A 21,133-nucleotide genomic window follows, 5' to 3' on the forward strand; every position below is an offset into this window, starting at 1 on the left:
TTGTCGAGTTTGATTTGCAATCTCAGCATGTGACCCTTTGAGAGCATTGAGAATAACGTAAGTTTTTCAATACACTGATTGGGTTTGCGTAGTTTGACTATAGTATACTTTAAAGAGGAGTCAACTAAACAAAAAGAAAAGTAAGGGAGAGAATACAGAAAATAAATGGCCATTAGTGAGCAAGGGAATTAAGGAGATAGAGATGTACAGATTTTAGAATCATTGAACCACAAACTCCTTTGAGTTGAAAGGGAACTCTAAAGGCCATCTAGTCCAACCCCCCTGCAATGAACAGAGACACAACAGCTAGATCAGGTTGCCCAGGACCTGATCCAGCCTCACCTTGAAAGTCTCCAAGGGATGGGGCATTCACCACATCAGTGGGCAATCTGTTCCAGTGCCTTACCACTCTCACTGTAAAACACTTTCCCCTTCTATCTAACCTAAATTACCCCCTTTGAGCTTCAAACCATTTCTCCTTGCTCTATCACCACAGACTGTGCTAAAGAGTCTGTCCCCTTCTTTCACATAACTCTCCTTTAGATACTGAAAGGCTCTATAAGGTCACTTCGCAGCCTTCTCTTCTCCCAGCTCTTTCAGCCTGTCCTCATAGGAGAGGTGGTCCCATTCCATGGATCATTTTTGTGGCCCTTCTCTGGACACACTCCAACAGGTCCATGTCTCTCCTGTACTGAGGACTCCACATCTGGATGCAGTACTCCAGGTGAAGCCTCACCAGCAAAAAGGCGAGGGGCAGGATTACCACCCTCAGCCTTCTGGCCATGCTCCTTTTGATGCAGCCCAGGATACAGTTGGCTTTATGGGCTGTCAGGGTATGTTGTTGGCTCATGTCCAGCTTCCCATTCACCAGTAGCCCCAGGTCTTTTTCAGCAGGGCTGCACTCAATCCTCTCATCCCCCAGCTTGGTAATGAAGGTTGCCTTGACCCAGGTGCAAGATCTTGCATTTGGATCTGTTGAACCTCAAGCCTGTCTAGGTCCCTCTGAATGGCATTTTGTCCCTCCGGTGTGTTGATCGCACCCCACAGCTTGGTGTCAGCAGCAAACTTGCTGAGGGTGCACTCAACCCCACCATCAGTGTCACTGACAAAGATATTAAAGAGTATCTGTCCCAGCACTGACCCAGTGATGAGTGGGGGACACCACTCATCACTGATCTCCCTCCAGACATTAAGCCATTGACCACCACTCTCTGGACTTGATCCTGCAGCCAGTTCTCCATCCACTGAACAGCCCATCCATCAAATCCATATCTTTCCAATTTGGAGAGAAGGATGCTATGGGTTACTGTATCAAAGGCCTTACTGAAGTTGAGATAGATGACATCATCTTCTATTGTCCACTGACACAGTGACACCATCATAAAAGACCACCAGGTTGGTCAAGCAGGATTTGCCCTTGGTGAAACCATGCTGGTTCTCCCGTATCACCTCCCTGTCTTCCATGTGCCTTAGCACAGCTTCCAGGAAGATCTGCTCCATGATCTTTCCCAGCAGATGTGAGACTGCCAGGTCAGTAGTTCCCAGGGTCATCCTTTTTACTCTTTTTAAAAATGGGTGTGATGTTACCTTTTTTTCCAGTCAAAAGGGATCTCACCTGATTGCCATGACTTTTTAAGTGTGATTGAGAGTACCTTATGCTAACTGATCCTCAAACTTCTTTTCTGCCTTGATTTAGTCTCCTCCACTTCACTTTACTCCCATTTGGCTGTGTATCTCTCTCACTCCTCCTCTTACCTTCCTTTTAGCTGATATGCCCCTCTCTCACTCCTGTCTTCTGTTTGTGCTCCCTCTTAAAAATATCTCTTGGGGCTACTGCAGCATTTCTGCTGTGAAAGAATTCACTGTGGCTATATGTTTGTCCTGTCCTCTGCCCTGTGTCTGCTTTATTCACTCAGGCTGTAAATTTTCCAAATTTGTTTAAGCTCTAGCACAATCTGGCCCTATTCTTGACTGGTGCTGAAATATTAAAAAAAAAAAAAAGAAAAAGAAAGTAACGTCAAGAACAGCAACAATTATTTCACTGCCTTGATGCTTCAAGGATGTAAAGCTTAGCCAATCATGCAAGCATTGTTATGTTTGAAAATATACACTGCTTTAAATGCAAGGATCATCCTTCTCATTTCCATTAACTCCTAAATTATTTCAGAATAGCACAGAGCAACTTCACATCTAAGTACATGCATTTGAATAATAAATAGAACTCATTAAATGCATAGTATGCATACTATATACAGGAGGATATAGAAGAGCAGGAGGTATATTTGATCGGCTATTTAGCATTTATATCTTGAATTCCTATTGGTTTACAGCCAAAAACACACTGCAGTATCAGTATCAGCCTCTGGAGAGCTCCTGCTGAATCAAATCTGTAAGATGTCATGAATACCTGAAAAGAGAAACAGTGCCTACAATATGGTCTGTGGCTGATTTCTCCACAGACTGAAAAACAGTAAGAGAAATACTGGGAGGCCCTTAAGTCACTACAGTAGGTATGAAAGACACTGAGCATCTTTACACAGCATTCAGAGTTGGGCCAATAATTCATTACAGTAACCCTGATGGCACAGAAGAGATACACATAACAAATTCAAAGTATGGTGCGCTAAAAACAGAGTCCATTTGTTGTATGCAGTGCAAATGCAAGCTTTTTCCAGTACATTCTGGCTTAATATTCTTCCCAGATCTTTCTCACCTGATGTTTCAGTCAAATGGATGCTAGAAGCTTTAAAAAACACACCAGTTCTTTTATTTGGTGTAATCCTGATATACCCGGAGCAGACAGTACGAACAGAACATTGGTTCACATCCAATGTTTTTGAGTGATTGAGTGTGAAAGCCCTCTTTGCGTATTTTCACTCTAATTTTTTTTTTTTTTTTGAATGTACTACTTTCCAGTGTGTTTTCCCATTCGTGCGTGTAGCTTTCCCATCTTGTCAGCACTGCCCGTCAGGAGCTGAGCCACAGGCTGTTTGCCACACTTTCTCTCACACAGGTGTGGAAAGGTTTTTGATCTAACACAGAAATTCCCTGCTCCCCCGGCAAGCTGGCTGCCTGTCATGCTGCTGCGGGGTCTTTCAAACAGCTGCTCTTTCCAAGACACACTTTGTTGCATCTCCAGCTTCGTTATTTCTTACACACTTCTTTTCCCCTTTTACTTTCATCCCCTCCATACCAAAAGGCACTGGCAATGGAGCCATGCAGAAACAACTACTGCACTATTTCAGATTCTGGTTCACTGAGGACTTATCTGCACGTCCTAGTTTACCATTTAGTCAGGAACATGCAACTGTATCTGTCTTTGAAGATATTCAAGCACTGTGTGCAAACACTATGAGCAACTTGGACACAACTTCTTGATTATTTACCAATTTATATATTTTAATTATTATCTAATCTGTTTAAAAAGTGTTTACGTTCTGATCACGGACTACTATATGCAGGACAGCTTCTGCACCACATTCTAAATTCAATCACAGATTTTGGCAACATCTGGCAATTTGCTAGACTTCCTAAGTGTTGGAAGAATGATTTGCTTTCATTGTTGATGAACTCATCCCACTGTATCCAGATAATCAATCTGTTTACTAGTGTAACCTACCTCAGCAGAAGCAAAGCAGTGCAGGTATTGAATACTTAGCAAAATTTTATCAACTTTCCGAATCAAACCTAAATCAAAGCCTCAGAAAATTTTAAAGAACAGTCAGTACTCTTCTTTCAGAAGGTAAGTCAGCTATAAAACTAAGAGTATGTAGAGACTTCACCATAGTCTTTGGTTTGTGGTGTATAAGGATGAAATGGGTTTCAATTTGTGCACAGGAATTCAACAGGGGCCTGCAGCAAAGCATACACGGCTCTAATGAACTCTGAGCTCAGGATATACTGAAACTCCATAGTGATTTCACACCCTTCACCATTTCCTCACGTATTTGTTTCCACTTGGACTGCTTTGATGAACAGGACTACAGCTGCTTTAATGGAGTGAATCTATCTTGTAGTTCAGACACAGCCACAAGTGCCTTAGATGATACCGTGGTGTTAACAACCTCATTTTCCTAACTATAAAAGGAAAACTGCAGCCTCAGGTTCCTGACAATGATGATACTGTACAACAAAACCTCCTTTTGCACATTTTTCTGGATAGACTACTTACTCTCACATCTAATCCTAATCTTTCACCTAATACTGTTTTCATGATTATATAGTTACTGCTTACCCTCATAGTTGAACATAAGGCAGACTGCACTTAAATTAAGTTTATACCAGTGTAGCTTTACTAGTCTTAATTGTGCCAAATCACCAACACACGAGAAATACAAGGTCAGGCCTAAGTGAGATTGTTTACCTTTATCAGGTGTTGTCAGCTGTTGCGTGTTCCCTCCAGTCGAATTAAAAAGTTCTTCCATTCCAAAGGAATGAAGAAAAGCAAACGCAAGGTGTTCTTCACGCTGACTGCTAGAGCAAGGGAGAATCTCTGAAGCCAAAGTGCAGCAATTTTTGTGTGTTATACACACTTTTATAAGGTTTCACACTTCTAACAGGGTACAATGAGATTCAAAATGCTTTCTTAAGCTTTTTCTTTCCTGGATACACTCTGCATCTTATATTCCAGTTCATCAATTGAACTTTTTATTCAAAATGCATCATATGAACATATAAACAAATGAGCTTCTATTACAGCCAGGTCATGCTGTGTGCAGCAGTTTTAGGAAACAAATTCCAAGATCACAGTATGTTTGTCCAGATAAAACTTACAGTGCCTGAAAGGTTTTCTTATTACATTATCTAAAAGCACATGAATTAATTTCCTTAAAATTTATATACATTCCTCTACTTTACAATCATATTAGGATTCCAATTCTGAAAGACAAATAAGACTATGTTTCAGTGAATGGGATGCCTGTACTCAAGGTAGCTATGGCAAGTATACTGAAAGTAATGGAGTAATTTAACTTGTTACATCATCATGAAAGAGCTTTCATAGTTCAGATGAGAAATGCTGTATTTCATGAAGTCTGGAACGGTGCTGGCAGCACATAATTATTTAAAGTCACCCTTTCACATTAATCTAAATATGAATAGATTATTGTGCTTCTGCAGAAAAAGCACCTCTGTCCTCTACAGCGCATTGCAGAAATTCACAGAAGTCACAATAACCTTCTGCTCAGAGTCTTACTAGGCACCAGCACATAAGATTGGAATAAAGTTCAGAAACCCAAACTGCAGACCTCTCCTGCACTGGACAGTGAGCATGCTTCCTCCCAGGGAATCCTAACACATTATTCTGTGCTGTGGAATCCTACAAACTAAGAAAATAGGTAAGGAGTAAAAACAAATCATGGAAAGTAGGAGAAAAAAAAAATTGAACAAAGGTTAATCTATAGTTCTCAGAACAAGAAGGAACTGTGTAGGTGATATCAGCTTACCTTTGTACTCCTATGCTGCAACTACAGAATTTACAAGAGTTTAAACAGATAACCAAGTTTACAAGTTACCATAAGCACAAGCACAGTAAGTACATTAGGCCATCACAAATGTAAGACAATTTGATTTTGCACGCTTCTCTGTCCTCTGGGACTAGACTGTTGCACTTGCACAGAAGGAGACACAGCTTGTGAGACCGTAGCATTGTAATTTGCTAAATCACTGTAGATTGACTTTATGTGTCAAAATTCCCAGCTCTGCTAAGAACATAAGTCTAATGGGATATGTCAAATGTTTTGTTTCTTTGTTTGTTTTAAACAGGCTTGAAAATGATGGTGACAACCATGCAAAAAGCTTTTCTACCACTTGACCAGACCATCATAATTTCCAGACTTCTGTAGTCTGGTTGATCTTCCCCTCTTCTTGTCCTCACTTAACATTACCACTCCTAATTGCATCTGCCTTTTTAGCATACTCGGCACTAGCTTTATAAAAATATTGGCAGTAAACAATTAGCAGATGTAAGACCATTAATATAACTATACTTTTGATAGACATCCAAAGCACAGAACTTAAAAAGGCAGAAGTCTTCCTAGCCACAGAACTCCTGAAGTATCTGGCTTATAAGCAAATGCACTTTGTGCATTAGAGATTTGCTCTCTAGAAGTGGGGCAGTGAAGGCCTTCTGTATCATTTCAGCTGAGAATTTTGGTTGGAGAGGCAGTTTGTAGCCCGTGCTCTTAAACACAATGCCTTTAACAGCTGTAATACAATTAGGACATCCTGATCATTCTGAACCTCAGGGTCATTAACGGCATATAGCTAAACTCTGTACATTTTGATACATTTAGGCCCATTTCAGATTTTTAACCAACTTTGATATCACTAAGGCTTTAAGGATGTGCCCTGAGACTTTGCCAGACTGACCCTTTTGTCTTATCACCAAACGAAGGGAATCCATGCTGTAAGCCACTCACCTGACTCAGTCACAGCTGCAGCACATGATACTAATCTTCACATTTATTAAGCACATGCTCCCTCTGGAGCTGGAGATGATACAGTAACAGCTGTTTTATTCTGGTTTCTTTTTAAGACATGAGGAAACACAAATGTTTTTCTGGTGTAATTCACAGTTTGCACAACAACGCTGGTAATTAAGACGACTAAGATAAACAACTGCTAAGTTGCCCATATCCTTCACCATCCAATTCTCCCTCCCTGTTGTTGCCATCATTACTGTAAGTAAACCAGTACTGAAATCTGACTAAGCAAAGGGAAATTAAATTTTACGTAAAAATAAATGAGCTAAGTTGTACTGGGCATAGTCTCCTCCCAAAAGACGCAGAGACTAAACATAAGAAATCAGAAGGCCTGTAATGGAGGCTGTGAAATAGAGCAAATACTAAGAAACCAGGGTTTGTCTTGACTTTAATGTCAGCTTGGCCTCTTGCTGGTATAAAATATGTATTTCTCTGCGGATCATTAATCCTTCTTGTCCACAGGAAATAATGAGAAGACTTCTAGATGGCAAACAAACATGTCCTCTGGGACACAAAGACGCTATTAAAAACCCCTACCATAAACTCCAGTGTGGCTTTTAACCACAGCTTGTGGGTAGGCACATGGTGGTGAAATGCACCCTGCAAACCATGGAGGAGGCCCAGGGCATCTCTCTCCAGTAGCTGACAATCAGGAAGAGAGTGCCTGATACTGGAAGATACCACTCCTTCAGCTGTTAGTGCACGTCAGCAGCAGAAGCCTTGCTGGGGGTGGAGGAAGGTGAACTGCTTCACAGGCAGGGCATTCACTGCTTAGGTTGGTGCTGCTCCTTCCACTCTGAACTCACACCAATTTCAAGGGCATCCTAAGCACCTTGCAGTGCTTCTTCCCTTATGCTAAGGCATTTGAAAACAGGAGGAAAAAAAGTGGCAGTGAGATGAATGAAGAACCTCGCGACTGATTGTTTTATACTAGCTAAGTCCTTGAAGAGACTAGGGGATTGTGTGACTGCACATGCATTTTCCAGAGACAGAAAAGTAATCCCACTGTAATTAATAGATCTTATTGTACTCAAAGTCAACAAGCTTGCTAAAGTGCTTTGGCAAGTCAGCACATTTATGTTTGGATTGCAATGCTATGTGTTTATTATGCCTGCATCCACTTCAGCCTTGTTTACCAACAGAGGTATGGATACAATTTAGCACAAGGCACAATTCTAGCTAAATGTGTTGATGAAAGTATTTTGATATTTCTGTGCTCCAGCATTCTCTGTAGAGGCACTTACAAGTGAGACAGACGAAAGTGTGTAAACACAGATATTAAAAAAGCCATTTGCTTTCTCACCACGCAATGTTTACTGTTTGCAGTTCAGTCACCTCTGTCAACTGAAATAGATCATTCCGTCTCATCCCCTTCCTCCAGCACATCTACCCAATATATTTGTATGTGAGATCATGACTCTGCAATGTAATGCTTGCTTTTATTGTAAATTGGCACTTAGTTTTCAAAGGTTACAAAACTTCTGATCATAAAACACTTTGTGATCACGACTGGTCTATTTGGTGGTGAGTGGTTTTTTTCCAGTTCTCTAAATAATATGATATTACTTCAAATTAAATGGCCATGTCTTATTTTACGTTTTCCTTGTAAAGAAGTTAACACAAATATGTTATTCCCCTGCATATGTATTAAGTGCATGAAGAATTCAGCTTTCAAATCCATTTCCACAGTCCTTCCTGCTAACTAGAAATCTTCTTTGCAATAAAAACTCACCTATTTCCCTCAATAAATCTATCCTTTACAAAAAAGTTTTACCTTCAGAGCCTCATTTTTCATTTATTTCATTAGTTTCCATCTCAGATAACTAAATTCTCTTTTATTACAACTGGGAATTTTTATAATGTGCAAATTGAGATAATGATTGCATCGCAGTGTTCTGCAAGTGGTTTTCATTAAGCCTCCAGCTACTATTCCTTGCTCTGCTGGATAACTTTGTGACAGGGTTACTTTATGCTGGACAGAAATTTGAACAATTTTTGTTGAAACAGATAATAAAAACTTACTAGATTACAATCTTTAAAATACACTAGCTGATGGTGATTAATTTCATGCTCTTGTCAAAATCAAAATACCTCAGCTGCTTAAAACTTAACAGTCACACTAAAATGTGAACCTGCGAAGATATTGTGGAGTTTCATATTTCTAAAAATCGAAATTCTTCCTTGTCTACATAGTTCTATGTAAACAGGCACACAGTGCCAGTAGTACATTTACATTTCTGAAATGCTAGACTACAAAGCTTTGTAAACAGGGTGACTATATTCAAACTCCATGTTCAAGTAGGATTTTCTGCTTAATTTCAGTGACTCAAAACAGCTCGGAACAATTTGTTTGGCTTGTTGAAATTTACAGCATGCTTACGTTGTTGATCACCAGACTCATCTTGCTACTTTGTCATTCTGTATTGCCTGTTGGTAAATGAGTTTGCTACAATATATTCCCATTGCTGCCAGGGTCACCAGAAGTCTGAATGAACACATAAAGAGCCCACTTAATTGCGAAGATTTATAGTTATGCTGTTTTCTTTTCTCCCTTTCCACTCAAACTCGTCTTCTGTGTCTGACATGTGTAGAAAAGGGAGAGCTGCTTACTCTAGTCGAAATAAGCAGCAGGGATTCTTTAGTTCTACTGCTAATGCACAGGCAACAGAGAAGCTGTTTTCTAAGCCACCCTACATAGGGTACGGAACCAAACAACGATACGCCGACATAGTATCAGCCATCATCAGTCTGCAAGGAAGCCATGAGTTACAGGATGGGCAAAGGGTGAGCTACCATGCAATAAACAGACGAGTTTTTGAGTCTTGAAAGTAAGAAGCAGAAAATTGCCAGTTGAAAATCTCTTCTCTGCCTGTCCCAAGAGCCTGCTGTTTGATTCATGTATAATTTTGTCAAACTAAAGCCTTTTCCTCTACCTTATTTATGGTTATGTTTTAAGTTTGGGTAGCAGTGGAATCAACAAATTCCAAACAGCCAGCTTTAGAGCAGCAAATAACTCCTCTGAAACAGTTTCTGCAACTCTAATTGAACACGATTATTCTAAAGAACAAAATCAGACACTTACCAATGGAGCGATGAATGCAGGTGTGCTGGTTATCACTCAGAAAAAAGCCTTCTTTGCACTGACATTCATAGCTGCCCATAGTATTTACACAAATCTGCTGGCACCCTCCATTGTTATCCTGACACTCATCAACGTCTAGGAGAAAAGCAAAAAGAAACACAGCATAATAGACTTATTATAGAACATGCATTTAGAAGAGAAGGGAATCTATAAAAAGGCACACTGTAAATTAAGATAATGAAAACTACCTGGACTCCATCACAATTAATCCAAATTAACTCATCTACTTCTTTTTCCTGCATTGTAGGTTTAAAGTTAGCATCTAAAAAAAAACCAACAATGAAAACAACAGTATAGAGGGGGGGGTCCAGCTAAGACTCCATGCACTCTGAGCTGCAAATTGATTTCCAATGCACAGTGAATGTTAACATCCTAAAAAGGCTATGACCCCATCTGCCAAGTGTGGTGTTGCACACTGTCATTCCCACTTCACTTGGAAAGACATACTTCAGGCCTACAGTAATTTCTAGCAGGGGTAGCAGGCAAACACAAAGGGCATTACTGGGTGAAAAGAGTCTTTATAGAGTTCTGGTCTTGAACAGAACAGCATGTTTCAATTACTGGAGTCATAACCCCCTACTTTGTCAGTTTGTTTAATGTTGTTTAATGAAAAGAAGGCTTCTTAAATCTAAATGTTCCATGTCCGTATTGTCATTTTAATAGGCAAATATATAAAACCACAAAGGCAGCATTAGCTACTGGCTGTTTTGAGGGTCCCTTGAGCATAAAAGTTTTTATGCTGTTGTGTTTAACAGAGACATATGTTTCGGCATTGGGAAAACACTGACACTTAAATGATATCTGACTCACATTCAACCTTGCAACTCCTGTTTTGCTCATAAAAGACGTATCACATCCATTTTCAATTTTCTCTTTGTATAAAAGTTACTTGCCACCTTAGAAATCCATGTTTTTATTTTTATTTTTTAATGGAGACTGCCACCAGTTAGTTATTCCACCAGATGTGCCAACATGTCAGCAAATGTGTTGGTGTATGTTTTGCTCTTATTTTTGGAGAGGGGGAGGGGGAAAAGGAACACAGCAAAGCTGAATAAACGATCCACAACACTGAAAACCTCAGAAGAGCTGGCACAGCTCCTGCAGAAATTAATTCCTGCAGGACTGGCCACAATATACTGAGGTAAAACCAAGCTGCTTCTGCTAGTACTCTTCCAGGCAAGGCCAGGAAGCACAAGGAGAAACTCTTGCTGGTAACTAATACAGGAACATAAAGTAGCTCAGGCAGCTTGCTCAGCTAAACTTACTATTGCTGTTAGTGCTGGTGGGTTGCTTACACCTCATGTAGATGACAGAAACTATAGCTCTTTTTCAGAAACAGAGAAAGCTCTAGGGTAATTAGAGCACTATCAAGAAAAGCAAACATGAAGACAATGCTTTCAAATTGAGAAGAAAACTATAAGTAAGACAACTTTGTGAAACTTCATCGGCGAATTAGCAGGCAGTGCTACCCCAAAAATGACAACTTAAACTAGTTCCTTTCAAACAGCAAACTGAAATCTAGATTCTCCAGAAGATTAGCTAAATACTCACTTTCTTAAAAGAAAAAGTCTCAGTTGATACATGCACAAATCCCAAAATTTTACTACAAAGCATGCTACATTCCAAGCATTCTGTTTACAGTATCACAAAGCAACTTGAATTACTGTCTTCCAGCTCTGATGAATAATCTGAAACAAATGCAATGATTTATAAACATTATTTTCTGTTCTTGATTGTAAAGGCTAGTGATTTACCACTTCCACGGAGAGAGAGCTTAATTTACCACCAATCCTCAAGCCCGTATGCTGGAATAAATGTTAACTTCAAGTAAAACTCTTTAAAAATCCTTTATGAAGAATTTCTTCCAATTGTTTTCATCTCACTTGCCTCAAAATTATTTTAAAGAAGGGGAGGAGCTGAAGAAAGGGAGCAGCTGGGATCTAGGATTACCGTATCAGTAACTCCATAATACATGACTTCCATTAAATCTTGGCCTGGTGGTGCAGGATTAGCACCTTCTTTTCTTAGGTCTTACACTAGGAACAGGCTTTCTGGATCACTCAGTATTACTGCAGTCTTAAAAGGCAGTACTGCATAATATCAACCATACCAAGCAATCTACTGGCCAAGCTACCCGAAACATATTTATTGAATTATATTCTAGGTAAACTTTCTTCCGAATAATATCATTATTAACATCAGCCCACTGCTAGTCCAGTTTAGAGAATGGAGTAAAAAATCTTCTGAAGTTAGGAAAGAAGCTCTCGACTCCAACGAGCTCAAGCTTTGATAGATTAGGCACAATAATCCCTTCGTGTATCTGAAATTCTTCAATGCTCAAAAATGAAGTAGCTGCCAAAGAGGCTTTTTCTTTCTTCCATTGTTTGTGCAACTCTTGTTCAATGCAGCTGAACTTACCCAGCAGAACATGTAAACACCGGTAATGCAGCATATGTGAGATTACATTTTGGACAAGACTTTCTAGCAATTTAAGTTCCACATAAACATCAAAATAAGAAGTCAACTTTTTTTCAATAAAACTCTTCTGGCTTCAGTTTTGTTAGGCTCTAGATGTCAAATCAGGCTGTTGACTGTTTTGAAAAACAGAGTGGATCCTCAGCAGCTTTAGTTGTTGTCACTTTGTCTGAGACTTTACACCTGCTGGAGACCTGCATCCAAAAGCCTAACACTAATACAAGCAAAAAGTCATTTCTGACGATGCAGAATCTTTTTCTCTTGATCATCTGCTTTAAACCCCAGCAAAACTCTGTTTAAAAATGTTTAAATTGAGCACGAATACAAAGCTCACTTTTCTTATTACTCCTTAAAAAAGCATGGTTTTCAGAGCAGACATCTCTTCTTTGGCAACCTTTTGCATAAAATCAGCTGACACTGCTCATCTTATTGAGAACCAATACCTGGGGGCAGCAGCCTCGAGGCAGTGGGTGCAGTTCTCTCTTCTCTTAAACTGATATCTGGAAAATCAAATTCATTTCTTAGGCTCTTTATCAGACCTAAGTTCTCTCATCTTGGTTGGCCTCACCACCTGATAGTTCACTGGCTCCCAGAATTCATTATGCACCACTTATGGGATAGCTGAATCTCAGAATCCTACTGATGACCCCAAAGTGGAAGCTGGAACAAGGTTTCTGCAAGCCACTTTAAACCAGACTCATAAAAAGATGAAGAAAGGTTCTCACTTGAGCTGAGCTCAGATGGTTATCCTACATAATCTGCCCCAACTCTCATCCTCAAGTAGAGGTAAAAAAATAGGAGAAAGTAAATACATGTCCTTAGGCGCTATTCTCTCTAACACTCTTCTCGAAGAACCATCCCATTATTGTGTCTGTCAAATACGTTGATGGTTCTTGATGGATGCAACTAGAAAACAGAAGCTCAGTTTCTACAGCCTTTAACTACTTCTCACCAACACAAACACATAAATAAAACGGCAATCAGCACAGAGGCTAGAATTATATAGACAGGGCTTAAACCATAGTGTACCCAGGGAGACCCGGACTTCAGATTGGCCAGTCATCATCAAGGACAATAAGGAGTAAGGGAAAGGTTAGCTCAGGGAGAGGCTGGGAAAGGAGTATTATCTTTCAAATGGGAGAGATGAAGTATGTATATATACAAATGTATATGTGCATGTATAGATAGATAGATCAGAAGCATGATGCTAATTAATGCATACCTGAATTTGCATAAGACCTCTAGCTTTTTGGCCCATTGCCTTCACATAATCAAACTTGTGTATCTTAGTAATATGAGATTCTCTATGAGAATGGTAGCGTGGAACACTATCAAAGAGTAGGAAACATTACAGCTGATAAACATGGATGCTTTATTTATTAAATAAACAAATACTTTCAGTTTCTCATCTAATTTATCTGATGAACTTTTCAAACTAGCTCCACTGGTATTTCACCCTGATCTGGCTCTGAGCTTCCCTCAGTATCTGGCCTAAAAAAGCTATTCAGACCAAATGTCCTCTTTGGATATGCGGGACAAAGGTCTGCTAAGGGTACCTGAAACTAAAACCGCAAGAGGAAGATACAGAAGTGGTAACGTTATATAGAGTAAATGACAAGAACAGGATGTCCACTGCCCACTTCCTCCCATGATCTTCTGTTCTCCTCTTCTGACATTTCTCTTTCACATCTGAATTCTTGTAAGCACTCGAGCCCCTCAGAAATCTGAGTTTAATCTTCGAAGGCTCCAAAGCATTTAGGAGCAATGGTATAATTCACTTACCATAGCATTTTTTGGAGACTTCTGAAAATAAGACTCATGAGCCAGGGAGCCAATCCTATGAATTTTACATGATTCTTCGAAATATTTCAAAGATTTCAATAAGCAGAACACTGCAATAGAGAGATGAACTACTGATAGCACTACTACAGACTTTTCTCAAAAGTTAGCAATCAAACACCATTAAGGATATATGTATTTGTAAGAGAAATTATTAGCAATGTCAAGCTCAGAAAACATGAAGATCTAATTTTGGAAGTTTAAAATCATTATATTATGAGTATTTGTAATCAGCAAGCAGACTGAAAATCTCATAAAAATCACATTCCTTCATTTAGCATAGTCATAGTTATTCCTATACATTTAGCCCAACATCCTATCTCTGATGCTGCCCTGTAGAGGACATGCAGGAATGTATACAGATGGGACACACCTATAGGTGACATGCCCTCCTGTTTTCAGTGATCACGTACCTACTGATGTTCCTAAAGCACTAGCTGGCCATTGCTGCTGACAGACCTTTCCTCTGTGAATTCTTCTAAACCCTTCTGTACCCAACACGATGGGGCAAATATTTCTGCAATTTAACTGGGTTTCAAAGCACATTTTTTCCATCAAACTTGATGTTTTATAGCCTGAATGCAAACATGTCCCCTAATGCCATTATGGTGAGAAACAGTTAATATTCATTCCCTTTAACTTGTCTTTTCTGTATCTCTTAATCTTACAGATTCTCCTTGACCTTCTACTATCTACCTCATCAAACTTAAGCTGTGGCTACACACAAATATTACTGCAGAGATAATTCAAATTACTTCAGTATATTACATATAAAACTACCCATTTCTAGCATTTAATGTTAATGACAGCAATATATGAAACACATTTTCACTTCTCTGTTCCATGCCCTCCATGCACCATGAGGCTCTTGGAAGATCTAATTTCAAGAAAGTTCTGGAAGCTTGAAGAGTAAACCTGCCATGTAGGTGGTAAGCAAATGCAATCAGGTGAGCTGATGTAGGTAGGCACTTCTGCTGGAATGGTCACACATGTAGCAACATGTTAATGATGAGAAACTGACATATTACATCAGCTGAGAGGGCTATGAAAACAGGAATCTCTGTTGACTGAAATAACTGTCAAACCAACTTTCTTAGACCAACTTTGTACAAGCACACCAAGGGGAGCATTAGAAGAAACAGACACCAATACCTATATACATGGATTTGCATCTTCAGGAATTCTGACATCAGCCTTCACCAAGAATTTGAAAGCACATCTCAAATTCTCCACTTTTTACACAAAAGGCAAAAATTCTTCTTTTTGCCCTCCACGTTCAGAAACAAACAGAAAAACATGATGAAGAAAAGAAAAAGAACACCAACCCCTGAATTGAGTACTTCACTAATGTGGTTAAAGAAAACTTCAAGAGAGCCTTCGCTGAGAAAAAATCCAGTTGGAAAAAAAAAAAAAAACAAACAGATTCAACAGCAGACAGTGTTTACTAGAGTATAAATTAAAAAAACAAAGTGAGGAAAATTATATTTCCTTGACAAGTAAAGCACATTTTACAGGAAAAAAAAAAAAAAGAAACACATGGAATACTGAAAACAAGAACACTTGATGATGACTACTAAAATCACTCTAAAATGATCAGTGGATATTATAAAATACCAGATTTCCCTAGAACTGCTCTATTACCATGTAAAATAGGCCAAACATGATGCTCCTAATCTGACCCAGAAAATCCCATCTCTTAATGGGCTATGATCATCTAGCACCTGAACACACACAGACTAGACTTCTCAGTTATAGATGTGTGAAATCAAATGCTTGAAATATTTTTTCTGTAGCTATTTTGTACTCGGTGGCATTCCCTGAATTTCACACTACAAACAGAGCGTAAACATGGCTGTAATAGATGTCTCTTACAGACAATAAACTGAAGGATTTTTTTCATGCTGTTCCCACAGTTTTGGTAATAATATACTTAATCTATTGAAATCACTAGTTATGTCAACCATAAACGCAGCCAAATCTGCATCTGAGGTGGAAATAATAATGCAGTTTTCCTGAAATGCATTCAACCCGCTGGGATAATATTTGGTTTATTATATTAAGGTATTTTGATCTTAAATTTGAATCTAAAGACCCCTGATTTTCTATATACATCTCAGACTTATCTGCCATCTGTAGCACAGGGAATATTCATGTAATGCCGGAGCTCAGCTCTGCCGTGTGTGATGCCTGCCCTTTGCTCAGCAGAAGTAAACAGCTTCATGGACATTGCGCCACTGTTGCACTGAGTTCAAGTCTCCTGACGTCACTTGCCTACTCCATTCTCAAACAGCTGGGCACCACTGTCATTTTAAGAAAGCAAAGCCCCTTTTCGTAGCTTTTAGCATTTCCAAAATAAACATCCAACTTTCTTTGTGTGACATCTTATCTGGAGTTTCTGTCTTTTTATTTGGTAATCACGGCTGATTTTTAGACAGTGCACATGGTGGCTTCTTGCCAGCAGTGCCTAAACACAACAAAGTTCTCTATTTATATTCTCTATTTATATCAACTATTTTTAAATGTTATTTATTGTTTCAACGCAGAGTTTTAAAATAACTTGATATAAATCTGATTGTACTTTTTCCATCTACAGTGTCACTCTCTAGGGAATGCCAGCAACCTTCAGCTTGACATCACTGAGACTTGGACAGTCATAGCCCTCTTAGCAGTAAGCTAGCAGTTCTCACAGATGTTCAGCTGCATATAGGGCATTCAGAATTTCAATAGTGGATTATAGATGCAAACAAACAGCAGTTCTGATCAAATGAAGAAAAATGTTGATACGACTTGAGTAAATTATCCAGTCTATTTTCATATCTTACCTTGTATTGCCTTTGGGCTTTCCCTAAAGCGTTATTAACTGCTACAGTCTGAACTGAAACAATATTTTACATCCTTCTTCTAGGTTAACTATTGCTTACACCTGCTTCCTTTTGCATCTACTTAGAAATCCTGCCACAATCAGAACAATGTGCTTTGGATTAACCCAAGACTATTCTTCTGTTTTGCTTATTTTCTCAAAACAAACAAAAAACAAACAAACAAATAAACAAAAACACATAACTTTAAATGAAAAATGAAACTACTTTCAATTCAAGTTGGTAACATTCTCAAATTTTGTACAACAAGAAGCATTTTCTTCCTCGGCACTGGCAATAAAAGCTAAGGAAATGGCTAAATTAATGAAATGTTTAGAAGAATGGGGTGATTTACTTTGTTATCTATCAGTAACACAGGGGACTCTAAATCTAAAAAATAAAATAAGTTTTGTTACTTATATACTTATATTATATGTCTTATATGTAGCTCAAGACAATTCTTCTTCACTCAATGTAGCCAAGGCAAGACAAATGGTTGGACACCCACAAAGGAAGCAGTTATGCAGCAGTTATTATTTTTGATGGTTATCTGTTGACTTAATCTAAATAATCTAAATCGTGCCGATTTCCATTAATCAATACTGTTAAGAACTGATTGCATTCTAGAGCACAATATAATACCAGTATTTGGAATCACAGACCACAGAACTTTGATGGTCTCCACTTTGTCTGATTTCTTTTTGTGAGCTGTAAGAATTCGGTTTGTTAAATGGATCTACATAATTTCTTGGGGTGACACATATATTATAGGCTGAAATCCTATATCTTCTAGTGAATATACAGTTTCCCTTGCTTTACGTAAGATTTAAACACAACATGGTTCCCAAAGTTCTGGTTTATTTTAATATATTTCATAGCATTTATCTTCAGGTATACATCAGTATAGGCCATATCATCTTAGAAATTTTCTTTCTTTAGAAAGTTGAGATGAATTAAGAAAAGATATGAAGTTAATACAAACAAAGTAAAGAAGGATGCATAACCTAGAATAAAAGTTTGACTTTCTTTGCTGAACTAAGATACAGACATCTAAAACTACGTTGGACCAAACAAGAATGTCCGTATGGACTGATTCAGCTTATACCTATTAACTTCACACTCTAAGCTGATTACTGTTCACTTTCTTGAGTGTTCCATGCAGAGAAATCTTCATGGTGATTGATTACCTCCTTCTGGGAGTGAGTAATAAAAAAAAAAAGACTCAGACAACAAGAAGACTTGCAGAAACAAGAGAATGAGATTGATGCTGCTGTCACATTGCTCCCAGTTTCTTAATTTATTATGACAGTCTGAGAATCTAACTTCATAGTTGACAGCAACCGAGATTTATTCTACACTTTTGATTATTTCCCCATACCTAACAAAAAAACTTCAGGTCTACACTGATTTATACTGTCTCATTTCAGTACTTCTCAGATCAATTGGCTTAAGAAAGCAAACATACTGCAAATTAACACATAAAGAAAGTTGTATGTCATCTGAACACAAAAGATTAATGCCAGGTGATCAAATATTTTGGAGAGAGAAAACTTTCATATGGACTAAAAGTAGCAGTAAAAAAGCTATCGACAGAAAAAGCAGGATTTCATACTAAAGCAGTGTATTTGGATCCTAGCTTCAGAGACATCTGGATATCAGAGGCCTTTCTGTCAACAATGCCAACAGTGAGAATTCCTTATTTTTATCAGATTTCTCGAGTGAACCTGAACTTTCATTCAAAATTTCAAAATTATTTTCCAGTTTGGGGCTCTAAACTTCCTAGAACAATTCTATTTTCAGAAGTGTAAGTTAACTGAATTCCACTGAATTGTTTATGTGGAAAAAAAAAAAAAAAGGGAGCAGTACATTGGAATTACAGTATGTAGGCAGCTCTAAATGTAATGCCTCCTATTTATTTCCATGGAAATTACAACAGATACAAAGAGCACAACAGCACTATTTGATAGAGTAAATTCTTAGCTACAAAATACTCTTTCTCAACACAGTCATCACTATTAGCTACACATTTCCTCCAATGATGAACAAGAGCCTGCATGGCTGTCTGGAATGTGGCTTGTCTTTCCCATCGCTGTTGTCACTGCTGAATTGCACTACCCACCACCTCACTGTGCTCACATCCACTGTTTGCTTTTCATAAATGTTCACCAAGTATCAATGAATGCCAATAGCTACCACTTTTTCCACGTGGAGGTCTTCATTGACACACCTTTGCTTCATTGACACACATTTGCTTCATATGCATTTCCATGTCAGATGCCATTTTGTCAGACTGCCCCTCTGCTACCATCTGTCACACAGCAACAAAATGTAATGGAATATTGGTGGGAAGGTTCAACCTCTACTGACATACCACCAACATCCACCTCTGCCACCATGGGCCAGCATAATAAAACAGGAGACATTACTTTTGGAGCAGCCTTCACAAAGACATACTTTAGGATGTGAGCAGTCATACACCCCAAATACCTATTTCTCTCTAGATACTTCAAAGTCAGTGTAGATGGATCATTTATGCGATTTAAACTCCATTAGAGAAAGTCACAGCCTAGGACATTTCAAGTAAGTGATGGTAATTAAATGTTTTTCTAATTTGTATACGAACACAACGGCAATGATTATCACCTGTACATCATGGAATCTACCATCATGGGAGGAAGCTACAACAGTTCAGAGACTGGAAACTTCTATCATTACAAGGTGCCATAAAAGCAAGTCTGAGGTTTAGAGGAGTAAGTATGCATTGTAATTAATATGTAAGCTAAAATCCTATCTCTAAACAGACTTATTTCTAGGACTGTTTGCTGCCATTTACACTATCCAGACTCAAAACATGCAGGCAACCAAATAACAGAAGTAAACATCTGTATACAAAAGTTGTATGTTAAAATCTAATGCAGTTGTCTATAGAACATTTACTTATCATCCTAGCTAGTAATATTTGCTTGGCATGTCATATTCAGTTAGCAGAAGGCATTACACAACAGCAGTACATGTTATAAAACCAGATGATGCCACAGTAACAGAGACTAGATAGTTTACACTGCTGTGATGAATCACAGTTCTTATCCTTCATCTATTGTACAGACATTACATACACACAGTATGAGTGATAAAAGATCTGAAAAAAACAGTAACAGAACGACAATTAGTTCCCTGACAAAACATATCAGAAAGTAACTCTCTTTCTTATTCAGGCTTGCATCTGAAGAACATCAAAAATGAACTGACGCTTTTCATCCTAGCAGAATGCACCAGAGACTAAAATTGAGCAATTTGCAGTGTGGCTTTTTGTGGATGTACTCAGCTGTTCAGAGGAGGGTCAGTGGATTTGTATCTCTGGGCCATAAATGGCAAGAGTCCCCTAATCCCAAAGTTTTTATTAAACTTCAAGCGACCCAGTTACTGTCACTCACCACAGAAGTAGAGAATGCATACATTTTTAAAGCACACAGATATTTCTATTGTGAAAGCTTTCACTTTAACACTTTTTTCACTCACTCTTTATATGTATTTTATAGAGGACCCCATTCTCATCTTGTGCCTGAGTCTCTCCAATGTAGAATAGATCCCCCTATTATTTAACCACTAAGCCCTGATTTTGAAGTTTGGCTTCCCTCTTTTAAGACGTAAAGTTACTAAATTCCAAAGTTCTGCTCAAGCAAAACTCTCACTGCAACCACTGAAAATGAGCTTCAAGATTTAGATAAGTAAATAACTTTCTCTAAAACAAACTAACCACAACAACAAAAAAAGACGTCATAACTTTGCATGTATTTTTTAAAAAATGAAGAGTTACAAAAAGGAAGCTATTTGGTTTATTCAGCCCTCCTCTACCTGCCAAGGAGTTTAAAATCAGCAACCATGAAAATCTGTAAGAGTTTATAACTGATAACGTTGCCAGAAGCCCTGTTGAAGTTCCAGAGGAGGACAGTACTGTCAGCTCCTAATAGTCTCCTGGGATTAGAAAGGAAGGGCAAGGAAAACTGATAGATGGAGAAGGAAGTGGACCATTTCTTAGCTTCTTTTTAACATACTTGTTTTTATGAAGCATAAAAAAACCTCTAACTTTCCAAAAGTTGTTTAGTTTTATATTAGAAATCTTCACATTAAAAAAAAAAAAAATCTATTTGAACTGTTGGGAAACATAAAGAAAAATAAACCTCAGTAATATAAGCATACAATTTCAGTTCAAGGAAGCAACACACTGCATGCAGCTGTCTGGAAATGAAGAAAAATAAAGCTGAATTAAAAGGAAGGCAGTGGTCCCTTTCATCACACCAGTGATTATGCAACCCTAGATCAGTTATACATCACTT

General features: G+C 38.4%; 1 protein-coding gene across 5 annotated transcripts in view; it reads right to left on the reverse strand.

The window, feature by feature from the left end:
* The window catches only part of SCUBE1 (signal peptide, CUB domain and EGF like domain containing 1), a 202,773-nt gene that overhangs the window by 138,908 nt on the left and 42,732 nt on the right, over positions 1 to 21,133 (reverse strand). For all 5 annotated transcript variants that reach the window (XM_031597213.2, XM_090146961.1, XM_090146972.1 and 2 more), the window contains exon 4: positions 9,565 to 9,699. In XM_031597213.2, coding sequence (XP_031453073.1) covers positions 9,565 to 9,699 — 135 coding nt within the window. The remainder of the gene's footprint in view (positions 1 to 9,564; positions 9,700 to 21,133) is intronic.

This window comes from Phasianus colchicus, chromosome 1, assembly GCF_987193195.1.
Source record: "Phasianus colchicus chromosome 1, bPhaCol1.hap1.1, whole genome shotgun sequence".
Lineage (NCBI taxonomy): Eukaryota > Metazoa > Chordata > Aves > Galliformes > Phasianidae > Phasianus > Phasianus colchicus.